The sequence below is a fragment of the Mytilus trossulus genome, chromosome 7 (genome assembly GCF_036588685.1).
Source record: "Mytilus trossulus isolate FHL-02 chromosome 7, PNRI_Mtr1.1.1.hap1, whole genome shotgun sequence".
In the NCBI taxonomy this organism is placed as follows: domain Eukaryota; kingdom Metazoa; phylum Mollusca; class Bivalvia; order Mytilida; family Mytilidae; genus Mytilus; species Mytilus trossulus.
In genome coordinates this window covers 57979195-58002816 of record NC_086379.1, presented here as the reverse complement: position 1 = coordinate 58002816, position 23622 = coordinate 57979195, and the positions used below count along the sequence as shown (strand labels likewise).

The window sequence follows — 23622 nt, the reverse complement described above, 5'->3', positions numbered from 1 at the left end:
GTCAGTATTTTTGTGATTTGACTTTTTAAAGGGTTAAATATACCTTGAAAAAAAAATCAAATTGACAATTGATTATTGCCAATTTCATAATGCCAGATTAACATCCTCATATCCCTATCGTAACTTTCATTCTGCAGGTTTGAAAAAGTAAAAGCAGAAATTGCATGTTTGATATGAACTAGTTCTCCTGTCCATTAAAAAAAAAGCACGTATCTGTTGTTTTTATTTTGATGTGAACACTGTTAGACTATTCATTTTCTAATCAATCAAGGTAGTAATTACTTTAAATTATAAAGTCAATACAGGAACTTAATGGGTAACTTAATTTGTTTTATTCAACAGCAAGTTGAACTTTCTGCTGTTTACAATGAAACTTAATTATTTGATAAAAACAAATATGAAATTAATAACCAGGGTTGGTATTTGTCATGTATTAACATCCATCTAGTAAAAGATAATTGGTTCGAATAAATTGATTTTAAGGCATTTTTACTGCGAATTTATAGCATACAGACGACAATACCTACTGTCAACTTTGTAAAAGGACTCGGGGAACAGATGAAAATGTCTAATCACCCGAACATTTAGTTGAATTGGTTGTGTCTAAACTCATTCGTGCAAGCAACCAATAAACGTTAGCATTGGTGTGTGTTTGTGCTGATATAACTCTCTACGGAGAGTTTACATGTATAATACAGTACATAATATTGTTATTAGAAGACACAGTGGTGCACATTATCTTTATAGAATTGCATTATGATTTACATCAGTGCACGCAATTTATCACGTTAACTGTGTAACTTAAAAAAGAACATTTTTTAATGAAAACTTAAATCATCACGGAGGTCAGAGCATTGTGTTCAAATATCCTTAGTTATCTATGGAAAGTCACATGTATAAGTCATAGAATAGAATTTTTTTATAGGTAATGTTGTTCGTATTTACTCTAATATAAAGCAATCTTATAAGTTTTTCTTGATCGTTTAGGACAAAAAATAATAAAAAGGTATTTCATTGAAATCTCTTCTAAACAACTGACTTTAACAACCGAACACGTTTGAACTAAAATTTTCAACTGAGTATTGCACAACACTTTATTTGTTTATCATTAAAACATCAGTATCTTAATTTTACAGGTTCCCTAACATGTCTCTTTCAGGCTTCAGTAGTGACGCTATATGGCAACATGTGTAATTTGTCTCGACATTATCACCAATAAAGCAGTCGGTATACCATGTGGTCATGAGTATTGTAACAATTGTATCCTAGAATGGAATCGACAAAACGACACATGTCCAATTTGTAGAAGAACTGTGGTTAACGTTTAAATAGTCCCGTCCGTACTTTCTATCAGTGAACATAGGGTGAATACTAATTTGAGACATTCACAAAATTCAAGTAAGTATTAATTAGATAATCTTTAATGCAAAATGTCACCAATAAGGGCCATGCAATACAAACTATTAAACAGCTATTTGATTAAATACAATGCAGTACAATGCAATGAAAATACAATATAATAAAACCTATTTTAAAAGTTCAATTATCAAATTTATGTAAAATACACAATCATATTAAGCTTATCTGACATCTGAGTTCCAAAGACTGCTTAATAGGGACTCCAGTATAAGAAAAATGTTCAGTGGTGGGTTGAGAATGTGTTTTAGTTTATTAAATGTATCATTTATGTTTAAATAATGGTCTTTTAGATAAGCCAAAAAAAAAAAACCCTGAAAATGCAATGCTATAATAATGCCACAATACAAATAGAAATGAAATTCGTCGTTAATAATCATTTCATGAAATGTGAGTTTGATAACCTTTGTCAAGATGTGATACATTTGTAATGGTCTGTTAACCATTAAGGGACAACCTCTGTTAGTATTAACATCAGGTGGCCATGGTTATCTTCAGATATCATTCATATTTTGTAATTTTGTAAAATGTTAATTGCAACTTAAAACATATTTAAATTTTTATTAAGAAATCATCAATATTTCAATTCGGCGTATACCAATTTTGTACAAGTATGCGAGGGTATCACCAGCCCAGTAGTCAGCACTTCGGTGTTGACATGAATATCAATTTTGTGGTCATTTTTATAAATTTTCTGTATACAAAAGTTTGAATTTTCGAAAAAACTAAGGATTTTCTTACCCCAGGAGTAGATTACCTTAGCCGTATTTGGCACAACTTTTTGGAATTTTTGGTCCTCAATGCTCTTCAACTTTGTATTTGTTTGGCTTTTTTAACTATTTTGATCTGAGCGTCACTGATGAGTCTTATGTAGACGAAACGCGCGTCTGGCGTATAAAATTATAATCCTGGTATTTTTGATAACTATTTACACCACTGGGTCGATGCCACTGCTGGTGGACGTTTCGTCCCCGAGGGTATCACCAGCCCAGTAGTCAGCACTTCGGTGTTGACATGAATATCAATTTTGTGGTCATTTTTATAATTTTTCTGTATACAAAACTTTGAATTTTTCGAAAAAACTAAGGATTTTCTTACCCCAGGAGTAGATTACCTTAGCCGTATTTGGCACAACTTTTTGGAATTTTTGGTCCTCAATGCTCTTCAACTTTGTATTTGTTTGGCTTTTTTAACTATTTTGATCTGAGCGTCACTGATGAGTCTTATGTAGACGAAACGCGCGTCTGGCGTATAAAATTATAATCCTGGTATTTTTGATAACTATGATAAGCCTCCGGTTTGGCCACCCTATTTTCTCATTTTTAAGTGTTTTTTTTTTTGGTAAGCTACATATTATTTTGAATTATTCCCTTATTATTTTGAATTATTCCCTTAGGTTGGAAGTTTGTTTGGATAAACTTCAAATCCATTAGTTTTTCAATGTTCTCATTCCCGACAGCCTTATATTGTTATGTTTATTTTGATTTGTCTAACTAAGAAATATTTTCATTTGTTTTATTGTTTTTTCAGACAGTGCCTATAGACATCAATATCATCACCGTCCAAGAATGAGCAATGATTCGGTCATTACAAATGTTATTTTGTTCGCTTTAATTCCATTTGTCTTAGTTTATGGCGACATAGGCGTCAGGTATATGTATCCACGGATGTCTACCGGTTGTCGATATGTGTATGAATCAGTGAAAAACTTAGCATACGGAATTGCAGGAATTTTTATCGATATTAAATCTGTTATGAATAAACTAAATCAGGGTTTTGAAAAAGTTATGGAAGGTTTTGAAACATTTTGTCATGCGGAATTAAGGTTGTTTTCTTCCATTTTAAACCTTATTTGGGAACTTTACATTGTTCTGTTACGTATCGCAATTTTGATAACAGATGGAGTCCAGAATCTAGTGATTAGCCTTTTCTACGGAATATGGGATGTTATGACAGAATTTGTGACAAAAGTTCTATCAGAAGTTTGCATGATTCTAGGCAATGCTTGCTGGGTAGTATTACGAATGACGATTTATTTTAATATTAATCGTTTAGTTAGGTACCTGATAGAATAGAAAATAAATACGTATATCTTGTGTTAGTATGTTTCGTAAGAAATCCTATAAAACTATTCTTGTTTCAAATTGAGATCTAGTGGTCGTTCCCTTTAAATCAAGAACATATCTTTATATTAGTTGTATAGTTGCATTTAATGTTTTTGTTGATCTGATTAATTGATATAGTAATACGAAGAGGTGCTGTAGTTGCAAATGAGACCATGCAACTCTCGACACGATACCAAAATATTTATAGAAGTTTGCTTTAATGGTCACAGTAAACCCTTAACAATGGGCAAAACCCGTACCTACCAACAAGCAATAAAAGGCTCAAAATGACAAATTTAACAACAGAAGTTCTCATCTATAGCACTAAGCCCTAAATATAGACAGAAACAAGTCTGTGTATGTAACAATATTTTAGATTTTAACAAGAGAAATTTATGTATTACTGAAACATTATTACACCAGGGTTTTCAATATCACAAACTAGTCAAAGCATTTACTAAATTTTATCATCGGTACAAGGACATCTTTCGTCAATATAGCTCAACATGCAGACTTCTTATACATTCAGGTATTCCACATCCAATATTTTATGGAAATATTCTTTATAAAGCACAAAGGTGTCAGTATTCACCTCAGAAACTAACAAAACCTTTACATAGACTTATTAAGAAGGGACATAGTTACGATACTGTTGTCAGTTCATTAAAGATTGCATATTTTGGCGTTAATATTGATTCACTTATAGGGTTTTTGCATCGGAACTAAACCCATTTAAAAAAAACCGGTTGTTGGCATGACACGGATTATGTTCTTCTCATATATGTTATGATGATATGATACTAAACCACTAACGGGAAGGATTGTACCTGATGTTCATATGATGAAATCATAATCTTTCAATCAGTTTAATCAAAGTCTGGAGCTGGCATGTCAGTTAACTGCTAGTAGTTTGTTGTTATTTATGTATTATTGCCATTTTGTTTATTTTCTTTGGTTACATCGTCTGACATCAGACTCGGACTTCTCTTGAACTGAATTTTAATGTGCGTATTGTTATGCGTTTACTTTTCTACATTCGCTAAACGGTATAGGGGGGCGTGTTGAGATCTCACAAACATGTTCAACCCCGCCGCATTTTTGCGCCTGTCCAAAGTCAGTAGCCTCTAGCCTTTGTTAGTCTTTTATTATTTTAATTTTAGTTTCTTGTGTACAATTTGGAAATTAGTATGACGTTCATTATCACTGAACTAGTATGTATTTGTTTAGGGGCCAGGTGAAGGACGACTCCGGGTGCAGTAATTTCTCGCTACATTGAAGACCTGTTGATGACATTGTGGTGTTGTTTCTATACTATGGTCTGGTTGATGTCTCCTTGACACATTTCCCATTTCCATTCTCAATTTTATGATAAAATCTAACTTGAGGAAAACTCAAAATCAGCATTATTTATTTCCCTTAGAAAATCAACATTGGAAAGGAACGATTACTTCGCAATAATATTTTCCCCAGTTTTTGTAGATTTTCTTAAAATTCATGTAAAGCGTGATAATTTGATGGGGTTATAAGTTCGTATTTCACTAAATTGTATCATCTTCTGCTCGAAACGTACAAAATTTCTACTAAAAATAGGTTAAGAGTTGAATTGAAAAAAAAAAATATCAAGTATCAAGAGTCTGTTAGCTTTCAGGTTCATCATATTTATGTTGCTAATATGGCCGTATTTTCACCACAAATTCTATTCTTGGTGCAGACAAACCTGTGCATCTCGAGAAGTGTTAAGGCATGTCAGCTTCTGGATTATTAACCTTGTAAATGAATTTTATGTTAAAGAAAGTTTAATTTTTTTTTCATTCCTGCAGAAGGTGTAAAAATAACCAATTTTGGGAAAGGTTTGTGAAGCTCCCCTCATATAAACAATGTTGTGAGTTGGGTAGCAATGATTTAAATGGACAAGAAGTGGACAATAGACATCTGCAAACAATAGGTGATTTTGGTTTATTTTGTAATCTCCTACAGACTGGAAAAAATAAACATTGAAAAACATTTTAGATCTTAATTGCCTAAAACGTAGACTACAACTATACGTATCTAGGTCCTGCCATGTCTTAAAACGTTCCTAGATGCATAAGTTTTTCTGTTCTCGTAGTAGATTTTGTGGTGATCAAAAACAAACATATTTTTCAAATCGTTTAGATGAAGCTCAAAATGACACAAAAAGAGAAAAAACAACTAGTGAAATAGCGAGCTACTGCTCAATGACGATAAACCCGCCCAAATATTTCGGTAAACAGGTATAACAATCTCATAAACGACATTGATCTAAACATTTCGTTAACACACTTTTCCAAATTTAAATAACCGTATACATGGTGGCTGAGAACACGATTTACAAGAATTCCGCGATAGTTAAACGAGGGGCGAAAGAAATCATCCCTTTTGCGGACAAGTTTTGTTTTTTACCGACCCTCATTGTCAATTTCTATCTGAAAGTCAAGGTATGAGTCCGGTATCTGTTGTATCCTTTACCTCTAGTTCGATGGGAAAGATACGTTCAACATAGGCACCACATTCTGAATTAAGTGATAGAACCTCATGTTTACAGCGGAAAGTAAAGTTAAGGGATATTGCTAACTTTTTATCTTTTTTCCTAAGAAGTCCCTGTATGAAGTCAGCCTCATAAATTGGAATGCCGACACTCTTTTGAAAAACCCGTCCTCCATACGTAACAAATAAGTTGGCAATGAAAAAATCAAGCATCTTGATAATGTCAGTTTGATCAGTTGATTTAGAATTGTTGTCTTAATTATCTAAAAACAAACCAGATATTTTATTGTGAATGACCCATTCATACTATTCAACGATAGTACCTCATTTTGTGTGTGGTGTCTCTTCCTACCACAATAAATTAATCATCATGCCTATGTGTCCAATAGGTATCATGCATAGTCTCATTTGTCATCCATTCTTATTCTTAATCAGATTGAGTTATTTTAAAAGTAAAACGAATGAAGGAGTCCGGATATTATTTTTCCGTAATCAAACCGTCTTTCAGATAGACAAAACTTCCGGTTTTAAATTGCAATGATTTTCAAAAGAACTCGGAGTGAGAACAATTATTTTCGCGTTTACAGTGGCGGATCCTAAACATTTCTTAAGGGGGAACTACTGATTGACCTAAACAAGGGGGGGGGGTCAGTTATTTTGTATATAATCAACCAATTTTTCTTACGCAAGGGGATGCGGGAACCCCAGCCTCCTCCTCCTTGGATCCGCCTATGGTCCACATATATACTATGATTATACCACTATAATATATAGACATTCTATATAATTATAAAAGAGGCCGCAATGGATAAGAAATTTGTTCTCAATTATCATATGGGGTCATGCTTGGTAAGTATTATGTCTACTCTTTTTTTTCTTTACTATAGCTATTCTAGGAGTTATATCAGTTGCATATATATTGAAATAAGTTAAACATTTGGAAAAAAAATATTCTTGAAAGTGAAAGTAGTGAGAAGGCAAAAATGAAGGTAGGGTAATAATAAGCCTTAGTCATTCCTTCAAAAGTCAAATCAAACCATTGGTATGTTAATATGGCTCTTCTAAGAAAAAGCTTATTTTACTAGAATAATTGTGGTCTTAGGCCAGAAACACGCCAAAAAAATGGAATTAACCGAAAGGAAACAAATAACGAACGCCGGAAAAAAGGAAGATGGCCTTTGATACTTTTTCTAAAATTGGCCAGACATAAAATCTTTTACAAAAATTCATCCTACACCAGTTTGCAAGCTGTAAATGCCCGCGATTCCGCAGGTGTGTTAAAGTTAATATTGTCCAAGATGTTGACTTAAATGTTTAAATTCACATATGAAAGCATGTGTGTCTGAACAAAACCAGGCATGCCATTGATAGACCTCTCGATTTCCCTGAGCTTTTTGTAACGTGACACAATGGTCATTTTTATTTTGGGGCTGTCCTTCTGCCCAATCTGCTAATGATGTGTCTAATAATGTGTTTGATTTATCCCATCTCCATGGCCCGCCATTTGGTAGATTTGTCAGGCCAATCCAATAACGTTCTGCATCTGCTGTGAAAAGATAATAATGTTTTAATTTCCTGTATTTTATTTCACCCTTTTCGGTTGAAAGACCTATTGGTTTTGTTCTGATTATTTTTTTTTCTTCCGCCTAACTTTTTTCTTGTGAAGTATTGATTTTTCAAAAGATGTCGCTTAGATATTTGAAATATGATATCGTATAGTGTTTACGCTTTAAAAATCTAAAATACTTTACTTTGTAAGAGTTATCTCCCCGAACACTGTTTTTTTGTGGTCACTACTCCTTCGCAATCGTAAAAGATTACAACAAATCTATTTTACCAAGTTGCTCGTTACATCTTCAGGATAAAGATTTTAATTTTAATCGAAGCTATCCGGAGACTCCTTATGAGAGTTATCCCCCTTTTGTATATGATATAAGTGAAATGCTTTTTTTTTCTAACTGGAAAACCATAAGTGATAGAGACCTAGGGTCTTTTGATTTAAGATCCTTAGTTCAAAAAAAAAAAAGGAAAACTAGGTCAAGGTCAAAGATTAAGGTCAAATTCTAAATTTTGATTTTGGCTTATTTTCACTTATTTTCATTAACCTTATAAGATATCGACAAATTATTTTTTTACTAAATTGTTAGTTGCGATATGTCGTAACTTATAAATTTTAGTTAAAGGGTGCGTAGACACTACATAGGAGTTAACACCCCTCTTATATTTATAATTATGTGTAAAGTGATATTACTCATGAACCATACATATTAAGGAACTAGTGTCTTTTGATTTGAGATGTTTAGTCTATGGCCTTGAAATTGAGGTCAAGGTCATAGGTTAATTGGACGTTCTAGATTTTGACCTTTGCTTGCAATTAATTTTATACATCATAAAGCCATAGGAACTGACATTTTCACTTGAATTTTAATATTTTCATATCAAAATAGATCCTTATTGGTTGAAAGACCTTCTCTGAACAATTGGTTTTTAATTTATAAATTTTATCTGTTCTAGTATTTTAATATCAATGGCTCGGGCATCACGTAAATAAACTCATCATGGATACCAGGACTTAATTTTGTAATTGCGTAAAATGCTCGTTTGGTCTACGAAAGACTCATTAGTGACGCTCCAATCCAAAAACGTTTAAAAGGCCAAGGTTAAGAAACATTAATTGTAAAATTAAACACATCGTATACAATAAAACTAGTAATGTTAATGTTCTTTACATGACTTTGAAAAGATTTTCCGATTTCCCCCTTCAATATGAGAACCACATTAATAGTACCAAATTAATCTTTTATCTTTATTCACACACAATATCCAAGAAATACCAAAGGAATAATAAGGGGAGAAATCAATCAGGTATGATCAGGTATATAGATAATAAAAAATGAACTTGCGAAGAGCCTTTTGTTTGTCTTGTTAACGTATTCAAGTGGTTCACGTTGCACTGTATGATTTACTTATAAATTGTATTACATATATCTTTCACATAGTTTAAAATTCAATGTCTTTTAACATCCCCCAATAGTGATCACCATGCTTGAAACTGTTTTACTCTTTGACCATTTCACCCAACTAAATGAAACATTAACATTATTTAGTTCTATATCAAGCCACTTGTATCTTGTCGTTTGTTAATACAATAACAAAATGTAAAATATGCCTTAAGTAACAGCATACATGAAATATGGCTTCACCTCGTGTACTGACCAGTAATTGTAGAAATTTGTAAGTACATTGGAACATTAGTTTTAATTTCAACAAGATATCCACCTTGATTACTGCAAAATGTCTGAAAGAAAGATATCTTTAACTTTGAGCAAATAAAGCTGTTATAAAATAAGTCATTAATATATATCAACTAAAAAAAACCCTAAAACATAGTTTTCTTAAAGAGTCCAAAACCCTTAACCTATGCACATCTTCATCGATGGTCACATGCAGCGCTGAAGACGAAATTATTATTGATGACTAAAATCTCCTCTTTGTTGATAAAGTGCTTATAGCATTCGTCTATAAGCTCTTTTGTCCAGAACAAAATAGTGTAAAACCAAATCATTCGACGGCAATTTCTTTTATAATTTACCATGTCTACTGACAATTTTTGGTGTTCACTACAAATCAAGGTCTTGCCTTAAACATTACTTTTTTTCTGTTAATAGTTTGTTTTTGATTTCTGTCTGAATCTTTTCTTTCTGTTGATATAACTATCTTTATAACTGATGTAACAACAGCCACAATAAGGTAAAGATATATTTACAGAATTATACATCCTAAATTAATCAATCGAACACAATTGCATTTTTAAAAGGTTATCAAAGATTATTTTCATAAATAAATTATTTAAAACTAAATTCTTGGTGTTACAAAAGAAGGGTGTCACTTTCAAGAATTTCAGTTTTTTTTATATACAACTAGAACACACCAGTAAATTAAAGTATATAACTACGTGTAAGCCTGATTTTAGCCTGGATATTTAGTATTGGTATTGTTATCTGATAAAGTCATGCTGGTTATAAGATGCACAGTTTTCTCTACTTTCAAAGTCTTCTTGTTTGAAACCGTCGACCTGGAAGTTATATCAATTATTTGTAATATTAATTATTTGAAAAACAATAGGGCCTGGAATGGAATAATTTTTTTATCAACAGCATTGACCAACATTAGTTATAAATAAAGTTGAATTCTGTTTTTCTCTGTTTTGGTTCATGGCGGCTATAAAATTGGAAACTGTAACGTTACACCTTATTTTAAGTCTAAATGTTTAATTTTTGTAGTGTCACCTTTTAAAGTCACACTGATTAAATCACTACAATATGAAACAATGTGACAATGATAGAATCTAGTAATGTCATCCCTGTGATTATGACCGGTGTATATGGCAAATCCTAATTACACCTGTTGGTGGTGCGCCTGTCAGATGCGGAACGTACAGATAAGGTATAAGTAACATGTGAATATTCCTCCTCAATTCTCTTAAAGTTTGTACTTTATAAATATTTGATATGAGCGTTACTGATGAATCTCATGTAGGCGAAACGCGCGTCTAGCGTACTAAATTATAATCGATATCCGTTTGGCTGTGCGGTATGTATTAAGTTCGCAGTCACGTCCTGTCAGAATGGGGACGTTTAATCCGATGTCTCCTGTAAAGAGAGTGCCACGCTTTTTTAGACGTTAAGAACCCTTGCAACAACTCTTCAAGGGCCCGTATATGACCGTTGCAAGGCAAAATTTCTGTCCCTATCCAATATACCCTCATTTTCCAGTGGCAGTCTAAATTTCTCCGACCATCATCCTAAATGGCCTCTATTATGAGAACCTACCTATTGTGTTTATTGTAAACTTGTTCACGTCCTGAATATGCATAGAATATTTGCCACTGGACGTTAAGCAACCAACAATCAATCAATCAAAAGTGTCTGGAGTGGTGTATTTTTTTTTTATCAACACCAATGTCCTTTATTAGCTATACATAAAGTTGAATTCTTTTATTTGTCGTTTTACCTCATGACAGCTGACACATTGGATCTCCTTCTTTTAGTATTATAGATTGTTGTTTCTTAAAAAGTATATAATAATGATGCTTTGTGGTAATTTTCATGCTTGTATCATCATTTGCACAATTCCCTCGATTTTGTCTTCTAATATCTTCCACTAGGAGTTATCAGTTTCACGAGAAAAATCGTTTTCATGTTCATTTTGACCAGGATTTTGTTCAACGCTTTCAATATATAAGGATAAAATGTAACGCAAATAGAAGGAATAAAACATTTATGTTTTGATCAAGGCTTTGGAGAAGCGACAAGGAGACGACGAGAAATGAACAACGACAATTGGTAAGAAGAATTTCCGAAAAACAAAAATTATCTGATCCGGAAAAATGAAATTTACATGAATCAAATAACCCTATGGCTTCCCTGTATTGCTCAATACAGTTACCCATTAGGTAAAGTACAACAAACAATAACATATTTGAAATGTGTTATTGTCTAATACAAGAATATATATGGTTTAGGGGGGGGGGTATCTTGACCGTTTACAAGTTTTTAAATAAGAGGGGGTGGGGCGACCCCAAGGAACATCCCTTTTATTTCATTTGATTTGTTTTATTGTTCCATACAAGAATATATATGGTGTAGGGGTGGGGATCTTGACCGTTTACAAGATAAAAGCACATTCTCAAATTGAAGGGGGTGACCCCCAGGGACTCACCCTTTATGTCATTTCATTTGTCTCATTGTCGTGTGATCATTTCGAAAGACTGCGTGTGTCTATCACTTACAGTTTTCAAGTTATTGTCATTTGAAAATTTAAAAAAAAATCCCTTAGGGTTCTATAGTAAACACCTGCCTTCTTTATAGCCCTCAAAATACCCCAAAATAGAACCCAATGCACAAACGAAAGATTGATAACTCCCCTAGACATGTTATGAAACCCTAAGTAAATCTGACAAGTTCATTTTAAAGTGGCGAGACTTACAAATAAAGAATAGAGAAATTGCCATGTTTGCTATCGATAACACCTTCACATCAACCTATGATGTCTATTAGGGTTGCTCACTCTATTTTGTCTACATAATGGTACTATAAAAAAACGTCTCTTACAAGTGAGATAATAAACTATCTATGAAACAAGGTTCAACTTACTATTTTTGTCGGACAATGCCTATACAATGGCAGGAATATGCCCGCCTTATTTTTACTTATTCCGTAAATTGATAGCGTTTGATTCTTCAAAATTATCTCTCTAGGAGTTCTATTCATTTGTTCAAACGAAGTAACTTTTTCGTATTGTTGATATGTAAACAAAGAGATAAAAACTTACCGATAAACAAAGAAAAAAATACTAATTCACAATGCATATGAACACTACAAACTAAAAGAAATAAAATTCAACAGTCAATTTTCACAGAAGTTCACAAGTTTTTTTAACTTTTTTTCCAAACCATAACTTTATATTTGTATAACCGTTTTTAATTTTTAAAACGATATCTTTCTCCTTTTGTTTTAAAGCAATATTTAAACTTACAGATAAATTCAGACAAACAATTGTTCACAGTTAATACCAATGAAAATATAATTACAACGGACAGGCAATTAAGCCAAAATGATTTCCAACGTTTTTTACAGTCTGTTCTTATGTTGTGCTTAGGCTTATTTTGTTGTTTAGATTGTATCTATGTTTCACTTGTTGAGACTTGGATTTTGCTAATTGTTTTAAAAAGACCTTACGTTGACCTTTAGTTGCTTAAATCCACTTAAATCTTATATATGAAATTGAGAATGGAAATGGGGAATGTGTCAAAGAGACAACAACCCGACCAAAGAAAAAAAACAACAGCAGAAGGTCACAATGTAGCGAGAAATTCCCGCACCCGGAGGCGTCCTTCAGCTGGCCCCTAAACAAATATATACTAGTTCAGTGATAATGAACGCCATACTAATTTCCAAATTGTACACAAGAAACTAAAATTAAAATAATACAAGACTAACAAAGGCCAGATGCTCCTGACTTGGGACAGGCGCAAAAATGCGGCGGGGTTAAACATGTTTGTGAGATCTCATATATATCTATATATTATCGCGAATAAAAATTACAAATATTCTGTGACAATCAATCTTTACTTTTTGACTAATGTCTCTAAATGATTCTATATTACAGAAAGACCGCACAAAAAAGCTACAATGTGGTCTAAAATGGGACTTTGAATGAAATTGTTGTTAATTGAATTCCCAAAAAGGAAAATCGAGCACAAAATCATTCATCAGAATAGTTTCCAAAACTGTTTTTTTCAAACACACTTTTTAATATGTAAATGACACGTTGACCTTTTGATCCTTATCCTTCATGTCCTTCATGTCGATTCAACGCGTAAGTTAATATTGACATATGAAAGCATGTGTGGATGAACAAAACCAGTCATGCCATTGATAGACCTCTTCCTTTGTCTTTTCTAACGTGACACAATCTTCATTTTTATTTTCAGGCTGTCCTTCTTCCCAATCTTCTAATAATGGATCTACTAATGTATTTGATTTATCCCATTTCCATGGTCCTCCATTAGGTCGATTTGTCGCGCCAATCCAATAACGTTCTGCATCTGCAATGATAAATATAATTGGCTTTGATCCTTCCCAAATGAGACAGTTGTACATAGCTAACATTCCTTCTCCTAATCTCGTGCATATTCCTACGGTTTGTTGGTGAATTGAGACAAATAAAATGAGAATGGAAATGGGGAATATGTAAAAGAGACAACAACCCGACCATAGAACAAACAACAGCAGAAAGTCACAAATAGGTCTTCAATGCAGTGGAAAACTCCCGCACCCAGAGGCGTCCTTCAGCTGACCCCTCAACACAAAGTATGAATGTAAGTTGGGGGAAAATCAAAGTACAGTGAAAAATCAAATGTCCCTCCAACTCGATTTTTGTATATTGTGTTGTTCGTTGTGTTGTTCACGAAAATAGTCCCTAGTGTTGACAGTGGGTTACTTGCCATTATTTATATACTCCTACAAGCCCAGTAGTCATTACTTTTTGTGCTGACATGAATTGTCATTGATATGGTTATATTTATAAATTTACTGTTTACACATTTTTGTAATTTTTTTGAAATACTAAGTCTTTTCTACCTCAGGCATAGATTACCTTAGCTGTATTTGGCAAAACTTTTAGGAACTTTGGTCCTCAATGCTCTTCAACTTCGTACTTTATTTGGGCTTTTTTTTTATTTTTTTTTAACTTTTTTGGATTCGGGCGTCACTGTTGAGTCTTTAGTAGATGAATCGCGTTTCTGACGTATATGCTAAATTTGGTCCTGGTATCTGTGATGAGTTTATTTCCAAATGTATTTCTTTATGTTTTTTGCTTCAAATTGTAAGTAGGGGGTGAAATTAAACTGTATACAAATTTAGGTCCAGAATTTTACAGGAAAGTAGTGATTTGGTTTAGCTGAAAAGGGTAATTAGCACTTTGGAAGCTGTCAAAAGTTTTTAAGACACCCTAAACACAAAATTGTCAAAATTTTGAGTTAGAGCCGATGATTTTTTTTATAATTTTGATATAATTTGTCCAAAAGTAGAACAACACACTGGAAAAATTTCATTGAGAAAGCGGGGGTGGGATTTTTTTAATTTTCATTTATGTTCTAAAAGAAATGCACTACGACATAATAAGTGTGGTCTCGGACCAGTAGTAGTTCAACAATTATTTCATTGTTCAATTATCGTGTTGTCTTCTTTTATCCTTAGAATGCTGTGAATCCCCAGTCATCGTTAAATAAGATTGAAAAACTGCAGTTAAACATTTTCTGCCCACATGCATGACATCCATATTGTTAACATCAAAATATATATGAAAGGGGAAATAACTCTGTAAATGATGTTTTTTACATAAACAAAACAACATAATCTTCGGAAAGGATTTTTACCAAGCAGACAAAAAAAAATCCTTTAATAAACGTATGTTTTAACCTTTGCTTAGTATTTATATTTGTTACTATATGGCCATTTCTACAGACTCGCGAAAATACACAAAACCACTTTAAGCCCGTCATTATTTAATACAAAAACAGATTGTGATACTTAATTTTACAAAAATATGTTACTTAATGGAACACTTCAAATAGGGCTATACCTCCTGTACTTGCTAGTAACTGCAAAAACTTGTAGGCAACAGTTGTTTTGATTTCTACAAGATATCCCCTTCGATTTCTGCAAAATGTCTGAAATAAAGATATCTTAACTTTAAACAAAATAACGCTGTTATATAATAACTTTAATATTTAACTAAATAAACTAAAAATTAGAGGTTCTCAGGAGCTCGCACCCTCGATATATGTACATCCTAATCGATGGCCACATACCATTGCTGAATACTTGAATTTTATTCACGACTTAAATTGCTTCTGTGTTTATTATGTATGGCTGATCGTTTTGTATTATTTTCAGTATCTATCAGAGTCTCGGCAATTTTACGTCTAACATAAAAGTGATAAAAAACCTTATTCGACGGCCAATTTCTTCTAAAAAAAAATGGCAATTGGTGGTACTGCAAATTTCAAGATCTTGTCTTAAGGTGGTATGGGAGTATAAATTAAAAATGATTGAATTTGTTCATATTTTGCCAAGTTGTAGTATTTATTGATGTTCAAAAATATAAAAAAAAGATTGGTCACCGCGCATTTTCACAAACTACTCAGTTAATAAAAATCTGGTAAGATTTGTACACATGAGAGCACTCACAATGCAAGTTTCTATATACTAGTAAATAATATATCGGAAGGTTTGTGTCCTGAAACATAACAATATATCTTTCAAATGTACCATAAATTGTGTAAAGCCAGAGTCACCACGGATTCTATTGTCGAAAAACTGATCGAGCATATTAAACATGTGGCAGATGTCCGATAGACAGAGGTTGAAGAACTACGGATACTGTCAAGGAAAAGGTCTCGAGGTGTATCTTGTAGGCTATCTTCCAACTCTCCGTAGTGAGCAGGGGACAACAGTTAAATAAATGTTATGATTGACAATTCATTACATTTGTACAAATGGCTAATGGAAGAGGTCTAAAATGATAAATGAAAAATAACATGAATTGGATTGAGAGTTCTCTTATTTGCACTCATACCAAATCGTCTTTTATCTATTCACCTGTTATTTACCTGTCAAAAAATTGGCGCAAATGAAAAACGCCGAAAAAGACCTTTCTCGCTACATTGAAGACCCATTGGTGGCCTTCGGCTGTTGTCTGCCCTTTGGTTGGATTGTTGTCGCTTTGACACATTCCCTATTTCTTTTCTCAATTCTATTGATACAATTTACGACGAAGATGACAACGACGGATACTAGTACGAATTTGAAGAGCATTTGAAAACTCAAATTCGCCGTTTCAGAATAAAATGCAACATGGTTAATATTATTTGGTGTGCGTTGCGACGCCATCTTCAATTTAACGCCACGTAGGTATAAAATTGATCGCGTTAGTTTTAAGCATTATTGATGATAATGAAATAGTATACACCTATTGACTGGGTGTGGGGGTAATAGCAAGTTTGTTGTCCCTAAGATACCAACTATTGCTCGAGGCAAAGCCGAGAGCATTAGTTGGTATGCGAAGGGACAACAAACTTGCTATTACCTACACAACCAGTCATTAGGTGTTTTATTATACTAAACACTGTCATTAAGTGTTTTTATATACCAAGTTAACTAATTTTCTAAAAGTGTACAAATATCATCTGAAAGAAAAGAAAAAAATGTCACATACATTGACATGCACAAGATGAACTAAACGTTATAACGTTTATAGTTCTTCTTGTATTTGTAAATATTTCATTAAATGCAATCAAGACCAGAGATATTTGTGTTAAATTTTCCGTGCATGTGATAAATTTGAGTACACCAAACGCACATTCACTTTTAGAATACCACGACCGAACCCATATTATGAATAAGGTACTATATTTTAGATCTTTAAAAATGCGCGCGAAGATTACCTCTCTTTTATAATTGCTTCTTTTTTTAACTAAAGTTTTTACTAGAAAATGTAACGGACGAAATAAATGATTTTTTTAGTCTTTTTACATCCTCTGAACTGTACAAATATTTTGAAATAATGGCGAGAAAAAGAGGAACAGACCTGAGTTTCAGAACTTTGAGTCGTGGTGCCAAAATATTTCATGCAGGCTTTGTAAAAGACATGGTCATTTCTCTTCAAAATGTTGCACCTTCAACAAGCTTAATAGTCAGCCACGGACTTTACATTAAAGCTATTATATATGCCTCCTTGAGAAAAGAAACACACGAAGTCCGCATTCAGATAAAGACATATCACCCGCAAAATCAAAACAAAGTCAAGATTACATATGCTGTTTGCTTGTGCAAAGACGGGTAAATGTAATACTAAATCTATGTGTACTAAATACAAAGATCCTAACTTGATACAGACTTCTTTTTCTTCATCATTCTAGATTCACACATGTATACGGTTGCATTTAATGCACTATTTGTCTCATTAAATTTGAAAGAAAACACAAGAATGTAACAAAACAACACATTCCACTGTCACATGTGTAATGCATTGTACTTCTATACACATAGTCATAGAGTACATAAACACATTTTGAATTTACCGCCCAATCAACTTCCGAAAAAGTGGGTTAGCCAATCAGAAGCTCTTTGAACGAGACTAAATATTAGAAGGTGTTAATTAAGGTTTACAAAATTATGACAAGCAGAAATGTAGAATAGATAAGTTGACCAACAAAAACATCGTGAAAAAAGTTACAACGAATTTATAATCTTGAAGAAAGACAACTTGTAAACTCACAAAGTGGCAAACTTCAAGTTGTTTTTTTTCACTGATCTCGTCACGAAATTTTATGAGGAAAATTGATATCAAACTAATCTCACTCGTGGTAAAAAAAAAACCTGTACCCAGACAGCACGGTTCAACGCAATACGACCAGTCATATTTAAGGTAGGGGACAAACTATTGACGTTTCCTAGTTTTCCTGTATTTCAAAAGACTGGATTCGCATCTTTTCATGTCCGATATATAACCCGTTTGATAGCAGGGACACGTCCCGGTGATGTATAATTTTTTTTTCTAGAAATGCACAAAACTGTTTATATATCCGACAAAGAGACACATTATATGAATCAGATATAGGGGAATATATTACCCCTTCCACGGCTGACTTTCCAAAAAAAACATAGCACCAATGATGAGTTTATTTATTTACTATTCAGTTTTCAGTTAAACTGTTTTGCAAGTAATTATTTCTTGTGACCAACGTTTGAATACTGCATACTTAAAATAAGTTAATTATAGACAAAGGCTTAAGTTTAGAGCTAAATATCTTTTTAATGTTTTGGATTTTACATCTGCAGACTAACAAATGCTGTACACTTCCTCGGTTTCATTCCCCCTTCAATTAACAAATCGACCAAACCAAGCACCAGCTCTTCGTCATATTCTCCGTCGTCAATCTCATGAATGTCAGGGTGACCGTCATTGACGTTTTGTTTTGCAATGGGCTCAGGTAGCAATACACAGTTAGGAAAAAAACTTAAAATTGACACTCATAATTTTTAAACACCCTCTTTCCCCTCCTGTCTAACAAAGAAGGCTTTATATGTGTGTTATGCATGTATATACTTGTAGAAAGAAAATCTTCCATAGATTTGATTTCTAATGGTCATAAGGGTGAAATATAAACCCTTTTGAGTGTAACCATGGCAACAATTTGCATTTCTTAGATACAAAATATAGCAAAAAAGGGGGGGTGAACATGTCACAAAAGTCTCCAAAATTTGGTCTAAAGGAAAATTTCAATGAATTACAGTGATACCTTTCCTGAATCCATAGGTTTATATCTATCAAGTGGTTCCAAAAAAATCATATGCTTTCCTGCTCGTTTTTCCATAAAATTAAATTGAAAAGATCGAGCGCAAAATCTTTGTTGATAAACACTACAATAATTTATGGACCTATGAACGGTACGGATAGGAAAATACGGACTGTCAATCATAGAAATGGCCTATAAAACATGCTAAAATCAATCTAAATGTTCATATAAACCCACTAAGAAGGCTATATTATTCTTCAATTATCTAAAAATCAATTTTATTGTACAAAAACTTTCATATTAAAAAATTTCACAGGGGCCATAATGCGAAACTAAACTTCTAACTGTGTATTGCTACCTCAGCAATGTGAAATTCTTCTATGTTTTCCTTTGTGTTTTTTTTTCGATATCATTTACTAGTAAAAGCTGTTTGCAAAATATTTCAATGAGCACTTTACGGTGAGAGAAAATTAGTGACGAATGAACGTTGGAAATTTGTAAGGTAAGCCATGTTTTGTATGTGTATTGAAGCCAATTGAAAAGATGAAATCCGAATTATCCTAGTTAAGAATCTATACGATTTTATTTTACCTATCGCCTATTCTACAAATATGCGGATAGCTGCTATGTGCGTTGTTTTTTTTAGACCTGCTGATTCGTTTTTTTTTTTTATAATTTTAATGGCAAAAGGTGGAACGAGAAGTTGTGCATTCTTTCTTGAAACTGCCTCTGAATGGGACCATGTCGGCCACGTATACCTCGCCTGTTTTAATGTTATCCATTAGGCCGGACTTTTTGAACATTTCAACATCTGTTGTACTGCCAGGGAATAAGTCGGAGATGAAAGATAAGAACACCCATAAAGTACAACCAACTAATACCTTTGCTGTATGACGACTCCAATATTCGGACCAAAATACTGACGGTTTAGAAAGCTCACTAGGCTCATCGACCTCAAATTATGTCTAGTCCAAAATCATAACGCAGTTTGGAATTTTTTTTTAGTATATCAAGCGCATAATGTCTGCAATTCGTCCATTGTAGGGTTCGTATTAATTTTTTGAAAATATTGGTTTGATGTGACAGGCCCATGTTGACAAAATACATTTGTACATGAAACAGTAGATATTGAAACATTGAACAGAGGCAAGAACGGTTCTTGTCGCAGCCTCAATAAATACATTTAAAAACTCTTCTTGTGCTGATAAAGCTTTGTGTCTACCAAAAATTACATCTAAAATCTTCTGGTCGTAAGACAAGTATTGTTTATTGGGCGCACTACGTTTGCGCGCAGCTTTTGATTACATTTGCGCACATTCATTATACAGGTTAACTAAGGTAAAAATATAAATAAAAATTAAATTTAATTATAATTGACTATATATTTTTTTTTATTTTCATAATAAATATGACTATCAATAATTAATTTTGAAAATATTTCTTAATTCAAATTATATATAATTGTTCATATTGAATTATAAAACCGATTATAAGGTGATCATTATAAACTCCGTATTATAGCTTAATATAAATTTATAAATTGCGAATATTTCAGAGTGAAAAGTATTAAACGAATAGTGATCGTTTTTAAATAAGTAAATAATTAAAGTTAGTTGGTAAAATTACACCAAGTCACTAACATGGAGTTTCGACACGTACCTACATGTAAAGTAATGAAACTATCAATACTTTTAACTTTAAGATTAGCTATGTTTTAGCAATTTTAACATTTTATCGGTACACATTTCTAGGATTAAGTGCTTGTGCATAATATAACGGACTTAATATATTCTCACTTACACCTCATCGTTATTGAGTAGGAGACTAAGAATAACGGAATGAGTACATTTACTTGTAAATAATTGAACTAATTTATTATAAATAAATAAGTATTATTACCTGTATTTTACCAGAGTTTACCTGTCAAAAAATGCGCGCAATTGTAATCAAAAGCTGCGCGCAAACGTAATGATTTTGCGCGCAAATGTAATGGTAATGCGCGCAAACGTAATGCCGTGTTTAGGTTTGTCAAATGATGTAAACAGAATCTCAAATATGTGCCTATCAGGTAATCCGGTTAATTATTTTATCTTTGTATTCCTGTTCTTAAAACTATTATATTTGAAGAGTTTATTTCTGAGCATATTTTTTGTATTTGATAAGTTAGTGTTTTCTTGTTTTAATGCTTTTTATAGATCTCCAAAAATGTCCAACCCATTATTTTTTTTTTTTTTTTTGCACCAGCTACGGTAAGCGTTGCGGCGTCCTTAGAAACAAAATGACGGCGCAGGGTACACCAAAGAATATTACCCATGATGCAATAGATTTTGAAACGGCGAATTCCGAAAGTGTCATCTACTAACAAAGATCGGTGTACTGGATAAATAAAAAAAATCAAACATTCTTGTGAAAACATCCCACAGAGACAAATAATTAAAATTATTGATATTTTTTTTTGTAATATCTCATTAAAATAGATACTTTATTTCAACTAGTAAAAAAGGCTGCCAGATGGACAGCAAACCTGATTTTCCTAATCTGTACCCCAGAACAGGATCATTATACACAATAAACGAACTTTTGTAGGGTTCAGAAAAAGTACGCAAAATAATATTCAATATATCACTTTTCGCTACAACTCAACAATGATAAAAGCTTAAATCATGAAAATCAAATTTAACCTTCAGTTTGTCGAAAGGAAAAGGCACATGACATGAATTAGAATTTCAATTGTTTATAACATAACTAAACATATATTATTACCACTAGAAGGGTCTTATATCGTGTCAATACCAGTCCTTTTAGATGAAATACACAAGGTAGTGATTTTTTTTTTATAAATTTAAAAAACTATTTTTTCAACACTTCCCAATAGTACTGCGATTTCGCTGGCATCTTCAAGTTTGACCTATTAGAATCGAAACAATTCCTCTTCTGCTTGCTCTTTTCTCATTTTAACATGAATAGACATAATATTTGACCTTATTATGGAATACCTGTTTCACAAATGATATCGTATATGTTCCTTACGTCATAACTACAATCCCCTTCCCTTTCATGAATGTGACCTACCGGATTTGTAATCACATAAGCAACACGACGGGTGCCACATGTGGAGCAGGATCTGCTTACCCTTCCGGAGCACCTGAGATCACCCCTAGTTTTTGGTGGGGTTCGTGTTGTTTATTCTTTAGTTTTCTATGTTGTGGCATGTGTACTATTGTTTTTCTATATGTCTTTTTCATTTTTAGCCATGGCGTTGTCAGTTTGTTTGCGATTTATGAGTGTGACTGTCCCTTTGGTATCTTTCGTCCCTCTTCTTTTACACCCCGCAAACGCGCCGTGTAAAATTTAAATATCGACGAATATAATGCCTACCCATGTCAAAATGAGCAAATAGCATTACATGAAGGAAAATAATTTAAATGTTACAATACACTTTCGATACGTCTTATAAGATATAAATTGATGTTCGTACGTTTGACAAAAACGTATTTTCAAAATGTGCAGCAGTGGCATTCAAAGGGGCGCATTGCATTTTCGCCAATTTTGCAATCTTTCATTTGCGCCAACAAATAAAAACTTCATTTGCGCCAATTTACAGGTAATTCATGTAGGCAATAACGCAACGTAAAATATTCATAGCTCTTAAAAGTTTCACTCTACAGTAATTCTCTGGATAATGAGTTCAATGCCACAATGATTTCTGAAACTGAGAGTCACTAAGTTTTTTAATTATATATATAGTGTTCACATGTTCGAGGTGTCTAGATGGAAATTTTCAGTTTAGACATACAACAGGAGAATTAAGTGTGTAATATTTTGATGACCACACTTGTAGTTTATTATCAGATCCTACGTTCTGAAAAATGGAGACCAATTCATTTATTGGTAGCCCAAATAAATAAAACCTTGCAAAGCCAGTATAACAACTGAAATGGACTGCAGTTCATGAAACTAGAGGCTCTAAAGAGCCTGTGTCGCTCACCTTGGTCTATGTGAATATTAAAGAAAGGAAGCAGATGGATTCATTACACAATTGTGTTTTGGTGATGGTGATATGTTTGTACATCTTACTTTACTGAACATTCTTGCTGCTTACAGTTATCACTATCTATAATGAACTTGGCCAAGTAGTTTCTGTGGAAAATGTTACCGGTAGTAAAAATTTACAAATTTTATGAAAATTGTTTAAAATTTACTATAAAGGACAATAACTCCTTAGGGGGTCAAATTGACCATTTTGGTCAAGTTGACTTATTTGTAAATCTTACTTTGCTGAACATTATTGCTGTTTACAGTTAATCTCTATCTATAATAATATTCACGATAATAACCAAAAACAGCAAAATTTCCTTAAAATTACCAATTCAGGGACAGCAACCCAACAACGGGTTCTCTGATTCATCTGAAAATTTCAGGGCAGATAGATCTTGACCTTATAAACAATTTAACCCATGTCAGATTTGCAATAATTGCTTTGGTTTTTGAGTTATAAGCCAAAAACTGCGTTTTACCCCTATGTTCTATTTTTAGCAATGGCGGCCATCTTGGTTGGTTTGGCGGGTCACGCCACACATTTTTTTAACTAAATACCCCAAAGATAATTGTGGCCAAGTTTGGATAAATTTGGCCCAGTAGTTTCAGAGGAGAAGATTTTTGTAAAAGATATATAAAATTTACGAAAAATGGTTAAAAATTGACTTTAAAGGGCAATAACTCCTAAAGGGG

General features: G+C 33.0%; 1 protein-coding gene across 1 annotated transcript in view; it reads right to left on the bottom strand.

Moving 5' to 3' along the window:
* Positions 1 to 13183: 13183 nt before the first annotated feature.
* LOC134727169 (CD209 antigen-like) overlaps positions 13184 to 23622 on the bottom strand; it is a 54160-nt gene continuing 43721 nt past the window's right edge. The window contains exons 5-6 of the mRNA XM_063591550.1: positions 15174 to 15261; positions 13184 to 13635 (exon numbers count right to left, since the gene is read on the bottom strand). Coding sequence (XP_063447620.1) covers positions 13412 to 13635; positions 15174 to 15261 — 312 coding nt within the window. The 3' untranslated portion in view covers positions 13184 to 13411. The remainder of the gene's footprint in view (positions 13636 to 15173; positions 15262 to 23622) is intronic.